The following is an 18,209-nucleotide window of genomic DNA, read 5'->3' as shown; positions in this document are numbered from 1 at the left end:
TTGGGTATATAAGATTAAGAACGAGAACTTCAAATGATTTGATTTTAAATTCTGGTCTTGGGGAAAATTCCTAGGTTGGCAAGGTGAATTGTTCCTATTCCACCTCCACAGCCTGTACTGAGAGGCATATAGCATGACTTGGAGGGGTAGACTCATTCAAGGCAAAATATTATTCTGGTTAAGTTTCAGTTAGAACAATTCCTGGTGAGTATTTTGAGGCAGTGGTATGCAGGTTTGCATTGCTTTTAGGGTACCGTAATTCCCGGACTATTAAGCGCACCTGAATGTAAGCCGCACCCACTGAATTAAAAAAAAATACTTATTTTGAACATAAATAAGCCGCACTTGTCTATAAGCCGCAGGTTCCTACCGGTACATTGAAAACAAATTAACTTTACACAGGCTTTAACGAAACTCGGCATGACAAGAACAGTTAGTAGGCATGCAACGTATTAATATTTTACAAATATATAGCTTATTATAAGTGCTAAAGTGAACAATCGAGGATAAGTTAACACGCAGAAAGTGATGTTGCTCAAGAGCAGGATGATGACGATTTGGTTAAAAAGGGGGCACCTCTGTTTGGAACCGGTTTGAGTTCAAAATATCCGATCTTTTTAGCCAAAGGTGTAAGCACAAGCAACGTAAAACCATCATTCAATTGGCAGCTCGAACATTGTCTATCGTTTATCATATTTCATATAATCATTTTCACACACATAGGTAAGGTACATACAGTTGGCAGCTGCTAGCTTGTGATGAACTCGTATTAATATGTGTGAATATGAACTATTTCATACGAAGTTGCACAGGCACCCTGAGGGCTTATACCCCTTCCCATTATAATTTTATGAGTTAAATCGAGGATACTAGATGACTAGCTATCGTTTTATGCAACTTTAACTCTTCCATTGAAATCGTTTATGCTGAGGTTATTTAAAGTTCCCTTAGCTAGCACAGCAATTCGATAACCAGTAACAACCAGGAAACACAACTTAAGCTGCAGAGTTTAATTTTTCAAAATCATCTCACCATTGAAAAAGCAGTCTTGGGTTGTACGTGATTACAACCACTTGTGGAATGTTAAATGGCTTCACATAGATATAAACATACCTAAGAGAAATAATGGGAAATCGATAGAGCAAGGGCTCACTCTGATATCAATGTAATGTTAGCGAATATTGCTCATGCTTTAGTCTCCGCTCTTGGTCTAAAGCCAAATCTATTCTTGAGGTTCCAACATTTTTCAAAAGCAAGTTGGTTTTAAATGTGAGTTGTCGATCAAGTTATTTTCTGTCCCGTCGTTTGAAGCATACCTGTTAGCTCCGGCATTGATCTTCCATTATTTAACATTCACGTTTCGATTTAAAGTCCAGTTTCAGGCTCTCGCACGCCCCCCTCATTTAGGCAGAGTTACTGTTTGCCTCCCCTCAGGCATTAAGCTTGTGAAAGTGGGAAAAATCCATAAATAAGCCGCGTCAGTGTATAAGCCGCGAGGTTCAACGCGTGAGAAAAAAGTAGCGGCTTATAGTCCGGGAATTACGGTAGACTGATGCAGGTTGAAAGTTTTGTACTGGACTCAAATGTAATTTAATGGTTTACGGTCATGCAAAGCACGGACACATCTGGCAACCCGAAAACGCACAGAAATATGAAATGTATGTTCCATGCGTCATAAACACTGAATGAAGAATCTCTCCCTGGTAATTCCCTGGTTTCTTGCAGCTTTACATAGTAGAGGCACAGAATACATTATTGCTGTTGATGTTGTTGTTGTTGTTACATGTTCAACACAAAACATGTTTAACCCAACAGTAAAGATTTGAAACTAGTTTCCTTGTTCTGACCGTCACCATGGCTACTGGGTATGGGGCCAGAACATACGGAGTCTGACAAGCATGCACACTGAAATAGATTATTTTTTTCAATTTTACAGAGGCCCAGAGTGGGTCTACCATGTCTCCTCTGCCCAACATGATTCAGTAGCTTCATAAGCAAGCCGCTACTAATGTGAATAATACAAGATTACTGTCCTTGTTAGCAAAGTACCAGTTCAATCTGTTACTCCATGTCAAAGACCATTGATGGTGACACCATTACTATATCCACCAGGGTTCCTGTCGTTTGGGGTGAGCTCAGGTTCCTGCTCAGCAACAGCTGCCATGGGACCAGCCTGGGCCTTCAGTGTCTCCAGGATCTGCTGCCCGCAACGCGTCTTCCTCTCTCTGCACTTCTGCCTGCTACTCTCCAGTATGGCTTTCATGGCCCAAGCATCAGATGAACAAGGTGACTCATGCTGACTCATTAAAAGGGGTTATTCATTCATGTTGATCCATTAGAAGTATTACAAACATATTTATAGATATTTATTAAGTATTCATAATCTATTATAGCGAGAGATATATAAGTCTTTATAACTCTCCATAAATAGACATAACTACAATTATAGAGCATTCTGATGAGTTTTGTAAATAACACACCTGGGACACCTCGGTCAAAGACAATGACCATTACATAACGGCCCTGGAATGTTCTTGTGGCCCTCTAACCCCCACAGGCTTTCCTGTCACATCATGACCCAATAGGCTTATCATATAAATTGCTCTAATTTGGGTGGGTCGGTGGGAGCTGAAACCTCACTCAGGGCCTCATTTACTAACAGGATTGTGCCCATCTCAGGCTTAAAATAGCGGGTAAAAACATGAAACCGTATTTACAAAGGCGGCGCTCTTTTGATTACCGCTGCTGGGTGCGTACTAGGGAAAGTGGGTGTTCGTCGCAAAGAGATGGGAGGAGATGCATAAAGTGCGCCTGATTATGTAATAGTAACGAAAACAAGTGGTGTTTCAGCATGACATATCAGCTACTGAATGAAAACTTTGTGTGTGCGAGAAATTTGAAAAACACGAACATCAGAAGTTATGTTTTTATAGGCTAAATGTTTATATTTGTCATTTAATGTATTTGCATATACAAAATTGGCCCACCAGCTAGCTGTTCGGTCACGTCTTACCCAAAATCGCCGCTAATTGTATGGTTTAAAGTTTAAAATGCCAGGGTGAAATTTGAGAGGGGGCCAGATTTTTTTCAAGTGATAGGTAGGCTATTTGATTGATTATTATTCATTAAGGCCTACACATCAATAAGAAATCAAATTGGCACCAAAATTGCCTCACAATGAGGCCTACAATTACATAGCCTAAAGCAGCTGCCAGTTACCCTCTAAAAACTTAACATTTTCCTATACATGCAAGTAGTAGGGGTGTAAATCTCTCATGACAAAAACGATTCGATTCGTATCTCGATACATGGGCACGATACGATATGAGAAAAGATGTATGCTGATAAAAAACGATTCAGTTTTTATGTAGCCCTGGCAACTAGCTGGCATGGCAAATATGCACATGAAATGAAACTTGTTGAACTCACCTCAACATGTCTATTAGAGTAATTTAACCCACCATGGGCAATGCTGAATTCACTGTAACAGATAGTACAGCGTGCAAGACGGTCATTGTGATTTACTTTTATAAGACAGAGGTACACCTTTGTATAGTCTGTTGTAAAATGTCTTATATTTTCTTTTTGGGGGACACCATCCCTGTGCCATGGTGCCCCTGTTCCTAGATGCACTGAACTGATTCATTCGGTTCGGCAGAAGAGATAAAAGCCCGTCCATACTGAAAATGGATTGGTTGACTTACCGAAACAGGCTAATCAGGATGCTCATGATACACACGCACACTGCCTCACAAGCACACGCACAGTCTCTAGGTCCCTCTCCCTCTCTGTTGTGCGCGCGCTACACAAATGCTAACGCGGTTTGGAGCACTCGTGTGCGCGGTCTTGTTCGCTCGCTCTTGATTCCAAGAGATTTTAAGTAATTTGAGGGCATCAGGGAGTCGTTATCAATATGTGGGAGACTCCCGGAACTTCCGGGAGACTTGGGATATCTGCGCTGGCATTTGCACTGTTCATACAGTGCTTATAGTTATGTAAGGACATCATGATGGCTCGGTCTCGGAATCATGACTATAAATGTTAAATATAATTGTTAATGATACAAATATTCTCCTATTTATTATTTTATAATTATTTAAATCCGAGGATGTCTGTAGAAACACGCAATCAACAACAATGTGTCTTCCTTGGCTGAAGTAGCTAGCATAACATCGGCCATTGAAAATGAATAGCGAAGCAAGCATAGCATTGTTGAGAATCTGTCATTCTCTCCAGGTACTTGCGTTAATACTGAGAATACAGCCTGATTGGTTTATGCTATGCGGGCTTTGGCCAATTACAGGCTGTCATTATTCTGACTGAGATCAAATGCAACAGGCCAGCGAGTGTTTTGTGTTTAAAAAAAACGGAGGGACAAACGCTTGTGAACTGATTAATAACTTATGAAGCATATAGGTTATAACATATCCCAAACATATCATAACCCCCCACCCCCCTACTCACACAAGATAAATTCATATGACAATTCACATCAACAAAGCACACTGACGTCATCAAATTCATAAATCAATTCATATCAACAAAGCACACTGATGTCATCAAATTCATATAACAATTCATATAAAATCAGCTATCTAAAAACATTAAATTGGCTCAACAGATGAGGCACATTAACTTTGCCAGTCAACCCCAACCCATATTCCTATATGGCACTAGCCTTGCCATCAGTCAACCCCAACCCCTTTTATTCCACATCAAACTGGATAATGATAAATGGGGAGACCAGCCTACTTCAGCTACTTGTCGAAGCCAGACACCTTTTAACTATCACCAGCTTGTCCAAATCGCTGGACAGTTTCTGGGCAATGGCATCATTCAGATGTCCGTGCGTCATGCGATTGCGCACTTTTGATGTATTAATATTAGGGCTGTCAGCGTTAACGCGTTAATCTATGAGATTAATGTGACCGCGATTAATCTCATAAGATATGATTATCGTTAAGATATTTTAACGCCGTTAACGCAACTTTGTTTACTTCCGGTGTGCGGAATTAATTTACACGTCAAAGAGGAGTTTTATTTTGACACACGCACACAGTTCCCTGGGTGGTCTGAGTTCGTGCCCCCCTCCTTCTCCCGCTCTAACGTCACTCTTCTCCCTGTCACCTCTTCTTCCCCTGTTTCAAATCTTTTATGGAAGAGGTTTGCTATCTATTTTCAACCCTGACATGCTAGGTCTCGCTAGCATTTATGCTAACATGTTAGCTGGGCTAACTAGCTACCTGTGTGGGGCATGACCGTGTTTCTAGCATTCTCTGGAGGGGGAGGCTGGAAAACTCAGAAGCCAGAGCCAAACAGCTAATTCATTTTGGTGTCATTGGTGTTTTACAGAAGTCACAACAAAGAACAACCGGCCATTAATGTTTTGTCCGAACCAGAGTCTGAAGCAGTCAATGTCACAACTGTTCAAAACTAATCACATATTTACGTACGTTTTTTATGAATAGCCTGCCTTTATTGAACTCGGACAGCAACAGATAAATGCACTTGTTCACACAAACAAGCACAAGAGCATGAAATCAAATTATTCACATTGCAAGAACGGAATGAAATAGCCTACACATTACACACGACCGGCATCTGCCAAGCCTTCACGTTGTATGCTACACCGGAGGAGGCACAACAAACGAGAAGATATTTTTCTTTCTTGCGGCAACGATTGTTATAAAACTACCATCATAGTCCAACCATCGAAGTCTAATCCATGTTGTTGTGGAGAACAGCCTCATTAGAATCTGCATCGACAACGTAGCAGAAATATCTTTACAGTAGATTTCCCTTCGTTTATCCCTCTCCTGGTGACATTTTCTTTTAAACTTCCCATGATGCTTTGCCAATAGAAATCGCGTTGTCACAAAAGTTTTTTCAACATTGTCTAAAATACACGCTGTCTGGAGTGAAAAAAATATTACTAGTTACTAGTTTAAAAAAATATATAATAATTTAATCGCGATTAATCTAGATTAATGGATTTCAAAATGTGAGATTAATTAGTTAATTTTTTTTAATCTATTGACAGCCCTAATTAATATTCATCACCGAAAAGGCCTGCTCACATAAATATGTTGTCCCAACCATACAAAGTATTTTACCTGCAAAAGCCGTGATCCTTGCGTACTGTGGTGGCAAGGATTGATAGAATGATTCAATTGAAAAATATGCATAGTTTTCCTTCAACGGTGTTCTATCAGTTCTATCAGTTCCATTTGGATCGCCTCTGGGACCTTGGAAGCGTCAATGGTGAATGGAGAGTGAAAAAGTGCAAACTCCTTTTCCAGTTAGGTAAAAACCGTGAATCGATTGTCAAACTCATGCCTGAGTCCGGAAAGTCCGAAGTTTGCCTACTTCTCCATACCCTGATGATTGACAGGCTGAGATTTTAGACAGGGGAAGTGGGCTGCATTTCGCTTGGTGAGCTGCGTCTTCCATAACTCCAGTTTACTTTGAAAAGCAAGAACACTATCATAATACTCAGTGACGAGTTTGTTGCGGCCCTGCATAGAAACATTCAACACATTTAGGTATTTCGTAATGTCCACTAAAAAGGCAAGATCCCTGTTCCATTCTGGGTCGTCCAATTCCACCACAGGCTTCCCTTTACCCTGCATGAACTCTGCTATCTCTGTGTGTAGTTTGTAGAAATGTTTTGAGCAGTGCACCTCGGCTCAACTGTTCCTTCCATATTTCCTGAAAGATGCGACCTTCAGTGTCAACCTTCCTCTTTTTTGAAAACGATAAGCACTACCGGGGCTGCTTTACCTGACGCTGGAAGCAGCAACAGACCAACTGACGGATTCCACCGAAAATGTAAAAAAATGATACTAAATGTAAAAAATATATTCTCCTCTTATCACCCGCGGGCCGAATGTGACAGTCGACAGATTCCACCGAATTTTTTTTCAAATAAATTCTCCCCTTATCACCCGTGGGCCGGATGTGACGTACAATCGGGCCAAGTTCGGCCTTAGGGCCATAACCCAACACTAAAACTGTATTTTCACCCATAGTTCAAGCACACCAAGTATAGTGCTCGCCTTCTGCGTGGAAGTGACGTGTATCTATTCAGGAAAAGAGCTTGTACTCAAAGTACACTAACTAAGTAAATTGTAAAGACAGATCAGCATAATAATTTCACCTTCCATGTTTATTTTGACGTTAAAGCCCCTCAAGCGCAAGCTACCCCCAGTACCATGGCAACCGAACTTCTGAAAACTTCAGTTTCCCCTGTCCAAGCTACAACTTTTCAAATGCCTAGGGCAGCATTTTTGAAAGGCATTGTTTTCAGTGTTGGGATTCACCGTTTTAAAGTAAGGTGTGGCGTGTAATCCTACCAGACTATTTAACGTGATGTTATGAAGCAGTTAACCTGGCTATTAACTATCCTAGCTATCTCTAGCTCAGGGAAACACCTTAACAGTTTGCAGTTGCCTGTGTGTGATAAACTCATGTTAATATGTGTGAATATGAACTTGTGGTCATAAACTTGTTTATATGAAGCTGCAAAGGCACACTGAGGGGTAACGATAGCAACCCAGAAACTCAATGTTCATTGAAAAGTTTAATTTCCCAATATCAGCTCACCAATAAAGGACAGTCATGAACTTAAAGTGATCACAACTTTTAATGTGGACGGAAGGGCTAAACGGAGAAATACTGTATGTATGAGTTTCTATATTTACCCGGGTTAGTTTGCAATTAGATAAAGTGTAGTAATCTAAGAGCAGTCTAGTGATCATGTTATTCATGATGAGGCATTATGAAGATATGTATAACCCCTTATGAATGTGTTTATAATGTCATGTAAATACTGTATTAAAGTTCAGTGTTACCCTTTCATGTTAAGGTCCCGTCACACCATAACGCTCTAGTCACTAGTCTAGTCTTTGACGTTAGAAGAAACGTTGGTAATCATCCATGGTTGCTGGTATAGCGCCAGAAGTGCGTTGTGTGGATGGTGGTGAAAGTTGGTATCGTCGTCAAACGTCGGTGATCATATGGAACGTGGAGCATTTTACTAACGTTGCGCGCGTTTGTCAGTCGTTACCCTAGCGTTACTTGGTTGTTATTAATCGTTTGCTTTGCAGTGAACAACTCACTGCCGACCTGTCAACGACCACTGAACGGACCCCTGGCGCATGAAGCGTGTGACCAACGTAAAACAAACGTCATATGGCGTCCAATGAGTGTCATTTGAGCGTCCATGCATGATGGTATATAAACCAATGCTTTTAAAGTAGCTTTCTTGTGTCTGTGTGTGTGTGTGCGTGCAATGTATGTGCAATCTCTCTCTCTCTCTCTCTTCCCCCCGCTCCTGCTGGGCAATGAGAGTAACGCATCTTTCTTACACTTTTGCGGGGCAACGTGAGTAAATTAATCCAAGTTACCGCTCTTGATGGGGGGAAAGGCCTGAGAGGACAGGACAGGACAGGACAGGACAGGACAGGAGAGGAGAGGAGAGGAGAGGAGAGGAGAGGAGAGGAGAGGAGAGGAGAGGAGAGGAGAGGAGAGGAGGGGAGAGGAGAGGAGAGGAGAGGAGAGGAGAGGAGAGGAGAGGAGAGGAGGGGAGAGGAGAGTGTAATGTCTATGCTCTGTCCTGGGCCCTGTTCTGCGTACAACTGAAGCTAAGATAATTAATTTAGCTCGCGACATGAGATAATATAGCTCGCTAAATGAGAACAGGCCAAGCCGGTCTGGCGACATGCGCTAAATGATTTATACGTCAAGTTATTTTATCCCAGGCTAAACTCGTCAACTAAATTGCGCGTCCTACTTCAAAAGGCAGAAAAGGTCGATCACCAAAACCATGATTATTTTAACAGTACAATAGTCTAAACTCAAATAAAAAGACAATTTTTTTTCTGCGCTAAGGCAGGATATGACCATGAATGCGTTATGAAGAATTCAAGACCATAATCATGTCAAAATTCAACACTGCCGCAGCTGCGACAGCAATATAAGAAACTGTCTATAGGCTGTCTAAAGAGTGATATCTTTTTCAATGTTGAATATGAGACTTTGGTGCAGCGGTTAGAGCTCATGGATTGCATGCAACAGATCGCTGGTTCGGCCCCCTTCGCCTCCGTAGTAGGCTAAAGTTGTATAGTTTTACACCTCCTTGTAAATCGCTTTGAATAAAACCGTCTGCGAAATGACTAAATGTAAATGTATTAAAGGCACCCAGTGCAACTTTATGTAAACATTCAATGAAAAATAAACATTCAATTTCTACTATTTTTTAGACGTGGTAAGTTTCAATAACGCCATACCATTACATATCGACATTCAAGGAGCAAAGATGAGAAGTCGTTGTGTGGTGAGAACTGATAGAAAATCGTAAACAACAACAATCGCCGGTGGGGAGAAGCCATTTTTCCATTGACTGGAAGCCTGCTTTATTTATTGCAGGTTAAAAAAAATAAAGAAAATGGCGGCGATTGTTGTTGTTATCGATTTTCTATCAGTTCTCACCACACAACGACGTCTCATCTTTGCTGCTTGAATGTCGGTATGTAATGGTATGGAGTTATTGAAACTTACTGCGTGTAAAAAAGACTAGAAATTGAATGTTTATTTTTAAGCCTCGAAAGTTGCACTGGGTGCCTTTAATAAGAAATTCAATAAATTGAAGCAAGGAAAATATATTGTGTGTATTTCTCTCTTCTTATCATGCATCCACCTTTTCTACAAAAATGATATGCTGTGAAGTAGACTGAGGTAGACTTTATTCACTACTGCACAAATACTAGACAGGTTTGCAAAACTATACGTTTGCGATGATGTCTAGTCATTGTGCTTCCTTGTTCCCACCATGGGCTTTCCTGTGTTTGTTTGTGTATGCCATGTGCCCTCTTGTTGTTGTCAGTGTCTCCAACCCTCACCTGTTCCCAATCATCACCCGGTTTGTTTGTCTTATTGGTTTCTCCTGTGTCCTGTTAATTCCCCCTGTTAAGTCCACCTGTGTCTCATTGTCTACCCTGCCTTGATTGTTATCACCTGTCCCTTGTTATCTGTTCTGTGTGTATATATAGTCCATGATTTCTTGTCTCTTGTGCGTTCTCGTCATATTTGTTACGTGTTTGGTTCTCTGTGTCTCCTCTGTGTTTCCTCCGTGTTCCTCCGTGTTCCTCCATTTCTCGTGTTGCCAACCCTGGACTGTATTCTGACTTCTCTTTTGCCCTTGCCCATTTGGATTGTTTGCCTGCTTTTGGACTGCCTTACCGTGTACCGAACCCTAGATAAGTAATTGTTTATTCTAATACTACTGCTGTTGTCTGAGTCGTGCATTTGAGTTCACACATCACCCGCAACCCGTAACAGAGAGGAGAGGACAGGCAGTGAAAGTTGTGTGAGTGGAGAAGGGAGGGGCTGCTCCTCCGAAAGATGTGTGAGTGGAGAAGGAAGGGGCTCCAAAATGACATAGGCCCAGGAGCGAAATATAAAAGAAATTGTATTCACATTTCCACTTCCAAGGGTGGCGGGACAAAAAGTCGGCAACAATGTTCTGCTTACCAGCACTGTGAAGCAGTAGGGATGCAGTGAATAAAACCAACTCGTAACCCGTGCATTGGAGTCCTTCATCCGCCCCAGCAACTGCAAGGAGTGTGGTCTGTTTCCAGGGTTACATTTTAAACTGTCAAGGGCCCACTTGACTGCCAGGCATTCCAGCTCGACAGCTCCGTACCTGGTCTCCAGAGGGAATAACATCCGAATAACATCCGCCATATATTAGGTGAGGGACCGCTCGGTCACCCAACATCATTAGGATGTGGCAACTGAAGATAGATGTGAAGAGGAAAAAACCACGGTGAACGAGAGGATGGTTTTTGTACAAACATATATATATATATATATTTGTAGTTATTTGGCTTCAACGCTAAACATATATACAACACAAACAAACATAAATAAGTACATAAATACTTACTTAAACAGTACTCAAAAACTAGCTTACTAGTTTTAAACAGCAATCCAAAAATATTCCAATTATAAATATTCCAATTATAAGTATTTCACACCTTTTTTTCGTGTTGGCGGCATGATATTCACTGTTCAGAAGAACTATGATTTTCCAGCGTTTTATACCCGTTTGACCATAAAACCCACACACCAGCAAAACGCTACTCTGTAGTTTATCACACGTTAGTCACACACTCAACACGCTCATCTAACGTTGACTAATCGTTCGTCGCGTACCAGTGACACTTCAGCATACGTTTCACTGCATGAAATGTGGGATTTACAACAGTCTTCGACCCTGTGTATTGCCGTAGAAGCCCACATTGGTGTGAAAGCCCCCCACCCCTTCCCTTGGCCAGGCCTGGGTTTTGCTATGTTATAGGTGGTGTAGTGGTGTAGTCCAGTGTATACGCAGGTATACGGAGTATACCCACTTATTTTTCAGTCAGCATTGGGTATACCCACTTCTCAAAACAGGGTGTTTATCCTGTGCTGTATGAATAAATAAAGAGTATACCCACTTCTCCAGGGACTACTACACCACTGTGAATGTCGATGGTGTCGATGGTCGAATGGTATGGTGTTATTGAAACTTACTACGTGTAAAAAAGACTAGAAATTGAACGTTTATTATTCGAGTCTAAAGTTTCTAATGTTGCCTCGGGCGCCTTTACGTAAACATAATTAAAACGTCACATAAGTCCACTAAACAATTCCCAATTCGCTGGCTCCAGTAACAGAAGAGAAATACCCCAGAGGGGGGAGGAATGATAAACCAGGTACTTAGTCGCACCGACTACTGCGACTAGCTAAATCTTACCAGCAAAGGTGGCTAAGCGGTTAGTAACAGCACCATTAGGTACATCGTACCACTAACCTGAAGAGCACAGGTTCAAATCTCACGAAGCTCGCGTAAAATCTACCTGAAAAGACACAGGTTAGATATGTACGAGTGGCAAACATGTCCCAAGTTGCGAAATGACTATCTCAATATCAGAGTAAGCCTGACTCTGTATAATTACATGCCAAAAGTGAATCTCAAGAACATTACAGAGAGGAAACTCCGGAATATGAGTGGAACAGCCTCGAAAGTACATGGGAACACTCGAACTCTGAAACTGAAAGGCAAAGCAAGAATCGTGATAATCCTAAAAACAGAAGTCTGAAAACGGAAGGTGAATCAAGAAATGTGATAACCCCGGAGCAAAACCCTAAAGACAGAATATTAATTAAATTATTATCGTGTACATTTTAATTTCGTTTTTATGGGGCAATAGCTGTAAATGGGAGGGGATACGTTTTGTCAGTTGAAAGCTGACCTATAGACAGAATCTCATTCCGTCTCATCACAAGACGTTTTAATTCAATTCCTTGTCGTTTTCAACCAATGGCTGCAGCAGGGTGTGTGTGGCTAGACTGCTGACAGTCAATATGCTAATAAGAGCATTTCGCACCTCTGTCAGCGGGAGGTGAGAATACTAAACACATCGGCCCCCCTCCCCTCGCAGATTCCTTCCCGGGAAATTCCATCCGTATGCGGCAGACGGATATTTCGGGGGAATGTCCGCGATCAGCCAGGAATGGTGATCATTCGCGGCTGTATCACAGCGTATACGGGCCCGATAATCTTGCTTTTCGTGCAGTGTTTGTTGTGCGGCAGTGACACGTCACTTGGTCGCTGTTACACACTACTCATTCGTTAGTACCACGCTAGTCATGTGTTAGTCACACGTTAGTCACACGCAGATGTGTCCACCTGGTCCTAGGATGCTCGAAATTTAACTTTTAGAACTTTCAGAGATCGTTGACCAGAACGTTATGGTGAGACGGGCCTTTAATTCAGTAGCAATAGTTATACATTTAAATCCAATCACCACTAAGAGTCAATCATTAATGTTGGTAGGAGTGATTCATTCTCATTCAGCAGTAGGAGTCATTCATGTTAATTCAGCAGCAGTAGTCATTCATGTTGATTCAGCAGTAGGAGTCAGTCATGTTGATTCAGCAGTAGGAGTCATTCATGTTAATTCAGCAGCAGTAGTCATTCATGTTGATTCAGCAGTAGGAGTCATTCATGTTAATTCAGCAGCAGTAGTCATTCATGTTGATTCAGCAGTAGGAGTCAGTCATGTTGATTCAGCAGTAGGAGTCAGTCATGTTGATTCAGCAGTAGGAGTCATTCATTCATGTTGATTCAGCAGCAGGAGTCATTCATGTTGATTCAGCAGTAGGAGTCATTCATTTTAATTCAGCAGCAGTAGTCATTCATGTTGATTCAGCAGTAGGAGTCAGTCATGTTGATTCAGCAGTAGGAGTCAGTCATGTTGATTCAGCAGTAGGAGTCATTCATTCATGTTGATTCAGCAGCAGGAGTCATTCATGTTGATTCAGCAGTAGGAGTCATTCATGTTGATTCAGCAGCAGGAGTCAGTCATGTTGATTCAGCAGTAGGGGTTATTGATTAATGTTGATTCAGCAGTAGAGGGTTTGTCATTGATATATAAATGGCTTCTTTTCTATTAATGTTCCAGCTGTAAGAGACTCCGTGCTGGTGACCAGCGCCCTCAGCAGACCCCTTGATCTTGGCACGCTCTACGACGCCCGGAATGACCGACTCATACCAGGTACAGCAGAGTAAAGCCATGTGTGAACAAACCTTATCTCTATCTCACTAACTCATCTCTTTATCTCACTCATATATGGGCCATTCTACCGAATTTGTGTAATATGCAGTCCCTCAACAATAAAAACAACAAAACAATTAGGTATTTAGGCATAGATATTTACTAAGAAAATGTTATGGTCTATATAAACCCAATGCATTAGATGAGATAGTGATAAGCTAAATATATACAAAATCATCATTTATAGGGTACTTTCTATTGGGAAGTAGCTGTCCTCAACCCTGATATCTAAATTTCAATTCCTGAAAATAACACTTTTCAATTTATTTTAGATTTTTTTCCAATGATCTAGTTTCAAATATCTTTATGATTGGGTTTAAACAGAACTTGGAATATTTAGATGTATTGTGGGTTTAATTTTTAAATAAATAAAATATACTCAAAAAATCATGTCCCCAGTTTTCATGTCACTACCGAAACACAAGAGTTTTAGTCCATTGGCTGAGCCTGTGTTTTAGCCACGACCCTGCATTTTTGACCATGCAGTGACACTGCATCCCTGTCCCTCATGGTTGAATGGTGAGGAGCTAAATCCCATAGTTTTTGTATAAATGTGTTCCAAAGTCTGAAAATCGACATGTAACCTTGTCACTACCGAAACCCATGTTTTCTTTAATTAAGTAAACCTATTGGGGTTTCATGCAAAATCTTGTGTTTGTATGTGTGAACACCTCTTCAAAGATTTGTTTGCAAGCCGTGTGCTTGCTAGAATTCTTTATTTATGCTTAAAGTTAGCTAGAATTGTCACTACCGAAAGTCACTACCGAAACATATGGTAGTGACCTGATGATTTCGGTAGTGACAAAATTAAATGGTGAGTAGTTCGATCCTATAATTTTTAAATAAATGTTTTGTGTGGACTAAAGGGCGGCCCAGAGCACCTTTTGAAAGATTTTGGGAGAGAAATGAACATCCATCCAACAGTGCAGTCACTACCAAAACAGTGCAGCACTACCGAAACACTGTATGTTTCGTACTAAAATGTTATGATACTGATTGGATTAATGTATGTTCAATTTCATCAATCAACAACTCTGGAATCAATATGTTCAGTATTTTGCAAATAAATATTGCACTTATATTTTGATGAATTGCATAAATTGAACTTGAAAATTTGGTAAAATTTCATTTTTATGGATTTCATTGTGAAAACCTTCAAGAAATATTTGTAAAAATACTCTTCAGAGAAGGGAAGGAGAGACAATCTGAACAGGTGAATAATGATACTATTTTACTATAGAAAATGTGATGTTTTGGTAGTGACAATTTTTGGAAGAGGAAAAACCTTCCAACACATTCTGAAAATACAATATAAAAATTGACTGTTCTTTTACTAGATATGTGTACTTTAGATATGCTACAATATACATACGAACAAAGGTTTGGGAATAAAACATAAAAAAATTCAAAATATTTCCGACCTAACTTTGCACCAATTCGGTAGAATGGCCCATATCTATCCCACTTATCATCTTTATATCTCACTCATCTCTTTTTCTCATTCACTCACTCATGTCTTTATCTTTACTTTTAATGCAGTGTATTATTATTAGTGCTATAGCCATGTCAGTGGCGGTACTGTATTAGTGCCATGCCAGTGTTGGTAATGTCACGGGTCTCCTACCTCTCATTTCAGGTATCAGCCTCTGGAAGACTGAGGACTTCAAGAGCAAAACACATGTCAGTCCACGGCCCACCACAAGCTACGAAGTGGCAGCGTCTGAGTCCCTCAGTGAGAAGACCAAGCTGTTGGATGTGAGTGCCTCAATGAAACTCAGTTTCTTTGGTGGGCTGGTGAAGGTCGGAGGTTCTGCGAGTTATCTCGAACAGAGGGCCACCTCCAGTCATGAGTGCAGTGTCACATTGAAATACCATGTAACCACTGAGTTCAAAGAGCTCATGCTATCAGAACTAGGGACTCCAAATCCTGAGATCTTTAAAACGACAGACGCTACACATGTTGTGAGTGGGGTGCTCTATGGGGCTGATGCACTAATGGAATTCAAAGAAACAGCCAGCAATAGTTCAAGTAGGTTGGAAATCGAGGGGAAACTAAATGTGATGATCAAAAAGATCCCATCCATTTCAATCAAAGGGAAAGCAAGCCTTAACATGAATAATGATGACAAAAAAAAGGTGCAGAACTTTGAGTGCACGTTCTCTGGTGACATTCAACTACAGCAACTCCCTTCTACATTTGAGGAGGCTGTAGATGTGTACAAAATGCTGCCCAGTCTACTGGGTGAGAACGGAGGGAAGGCTGTGCCTTTGAAGGTCTGGTTGTATCCACTGAGCAAGCTTACTAACACTGAGTCCAAGCTGAAGAGAATGATCTCAGAGATACTGGTGTCAGTAGTGGAGAAGGCGATGGATGATTTCCACCTGGCTGAGGTGAGAACCAACGACTTGCTGAAGAGTAGCGCAGAGATCAAGGCTGAAGACATTATCCATAAACTGGAGAAGTTCCAAAGCAGTCTGAGAGTCTTCACCACTGAGTTCCTGCGGAAAATGACATTCCTGATCCCGGCCATCAGAGGAGGTGACCTGGAGGAAACAGCTCTGAGAAACCTCCTGAAGTCCCAGGATGCATCTGGCTTCAGTGGGAAAGAAATGGAGAAGTGGCTGGATGGAAAGGAGACTGAGATCAATGTTGTCACAATGAATATCAAAGAAATACCATCTTACAAGATTGAACCTCCAGGCCCTGAGCTAGACTCTTTCCTCATGGACCCAAAAAAGAGAGATGCCGTTGTGTTCAGCTTCACCTCTCTCAGTTACGAGGAGCCGTACCTGAAAAAAATATCGAAGGCAGTTGAGTACCTCAAGAGTGGTTACAACATCAGCACACCTGAGCAGGACCCAGGAGAGGAGGTTCCCTGGTACAAGAGACCAGATGTCTGGGACACCCTGCACCATTCAATCAGGATCTTTATCAATGTACCTGTCAACAACAAAGTGATCAGTTTTATTTCAGACCCAGAGCACCCAGGAGCGTCAGTCCGCGGGTATCGCAACGCAGCCCTGAAGAATCCACATTTGAGACACCGACTACAACTATGTAAGTTTCAGTCATAATACTCTTCTGTTCTATACTATTCAAGATGTATGTCTTAGGTTTATGTTCTATGAGTCATTCTAGAAGTCATCTCCAGTAATGTTTTCATGCCAGATTAGGGCTGGACACTTCAAGCAAACATGACACTCTTTAACATACACACATGCACAAACACACAGACAGACTCACTCACTTAAAGTTTTCAACAGTAAGTAAGCAAATGTATTCATATCAACCCACACACACACACACACACACACACAGACCATAGCCTACATATCTGATTTCCGTAGGGTTAGCCATAGCCTACATATCTGATTCCCATAGAGTAAGCCATAGCCTACATATCTGATTCCCATAGGGTAAGCAATAGCCTATATAACTGACGTATAGAAGACATTAACATGTACATTTCTAAATAGACTGGTGTGTGTGTGTGCGTGCGTGTGTGTGTATGTCTGTATGTGGGTGTGTGTCGGTGTGAATGTAGGTGTGTGTGTGCGAGGTATGTGTTTATACTGTCCCAATAAGGTGTGTTGTCTGCTTTGTGTGTGTGTGTTTGCAGGGGCCTACAAGCTCACACTGAACCCAGACACGGCACGCAAACATCTCTTTCTTTCTGAGGGGAACAGGAAGGTGACATGGGTGAAGAATAAGAAGCCGTACCCGGACCACCCAGACAGATTTGATGGTTGGTGGCAGGTGCTGAGCAAAGAGCATCTGACTGGACGCTGCTACTGGGAGTTTGAGTTTAGAGGGTGGGGTGGTATTATGGGAGTGGCCTATCAAAGCATGCACAGGAAGGGATGGCTTCCTTCTAGCCGAATTGGCTGGAATGAAAAGTCCTGGGGTCTGGAGCGTTGGTTCACTCACTACACGGCCTTCCACAAGGGGAATGTAAGGCACGCCCACCGCCCCTACTCAGGCTCCAAAAGAGTGGGAATGTTTCTGGACCGTGAGGCCGGCACTCTGTCCTTCTACAGTGTCTACTCTGACACACTCACACACCTGTACACGTTCTACACTCACTTCACTGATGAGCCCCTCTATGCAGGGTTTAATGTTTACCAGCACTCCTCAGTGTCCATGTACTACTAGATCACACACACACACACAAGCACACATAGAAACAGAAACACACCGCATATACACACAAACACTCATCTTCTTTCACACACACACACACACACCTCTTCTTTTACACAGACACACTCCCTCATCTTCTTTCACACAAACACACACACACTGATCTTCTTTCCACACACATACCCCCTTATCTTCTTTTTTACACACACACACACACACTCACTGTTTTTCTTTCACACACACACACACACACACGCACACTCATATTCTTTCACACACACACACACACACACCATTTACCCCAATCAACACCATGCTGATCAGTCTAATTGATAATTTAGTTTTGTTTTTAATACTTGTGGTTTTCATTCATTAAAGGTACATTATTATCATCCCTTACACTTATG

At 41.5% G+C, this 18,209-nt stretch overlaps 1 protein-coding gene across 1 annotated transcript; it reads left to right on the top strand.

Moving 5' to 3' along the window:
• Positions 1–2,162: 2,162 nt before the first annotated feature.
• Positions 2,163–17,814, top strand: LOC308370090 (stonustoxin subunit beta-like; the record flags this gene model as incomplete). The annotated part of the gene is made up of 4 exons (XM_080844658.1): positions 2,163–2,286; positions 13,509–13,601; positions 15,298–16,719; positions 17,282–17,814. 4 exons carry the CDS (start codon positions 2,163–2,165, stop codon positions 17,812–17,814), a joined length of 2,172 nt encoding a protein of 723 aa, XP_080700784.1.
• Between the last annotated feature and the right edge of the window lie 395 nt (positions 17,815–18,209).

This window comes from Sprattus sprattus (assembly GCF_963457725.1).
Source record: "Sprattus sprattus genome assembly, chromosome: 1".
Lineage (NCBI taxonomy): Eukaryota > Metazoa > Chordata > Actinopteri > Clupeiformes > Clupeidae > Sprattus > Sprattus sprattus.
This window is presented reverse-complemented; position numbering and strand designations above follow the sequence as displayed.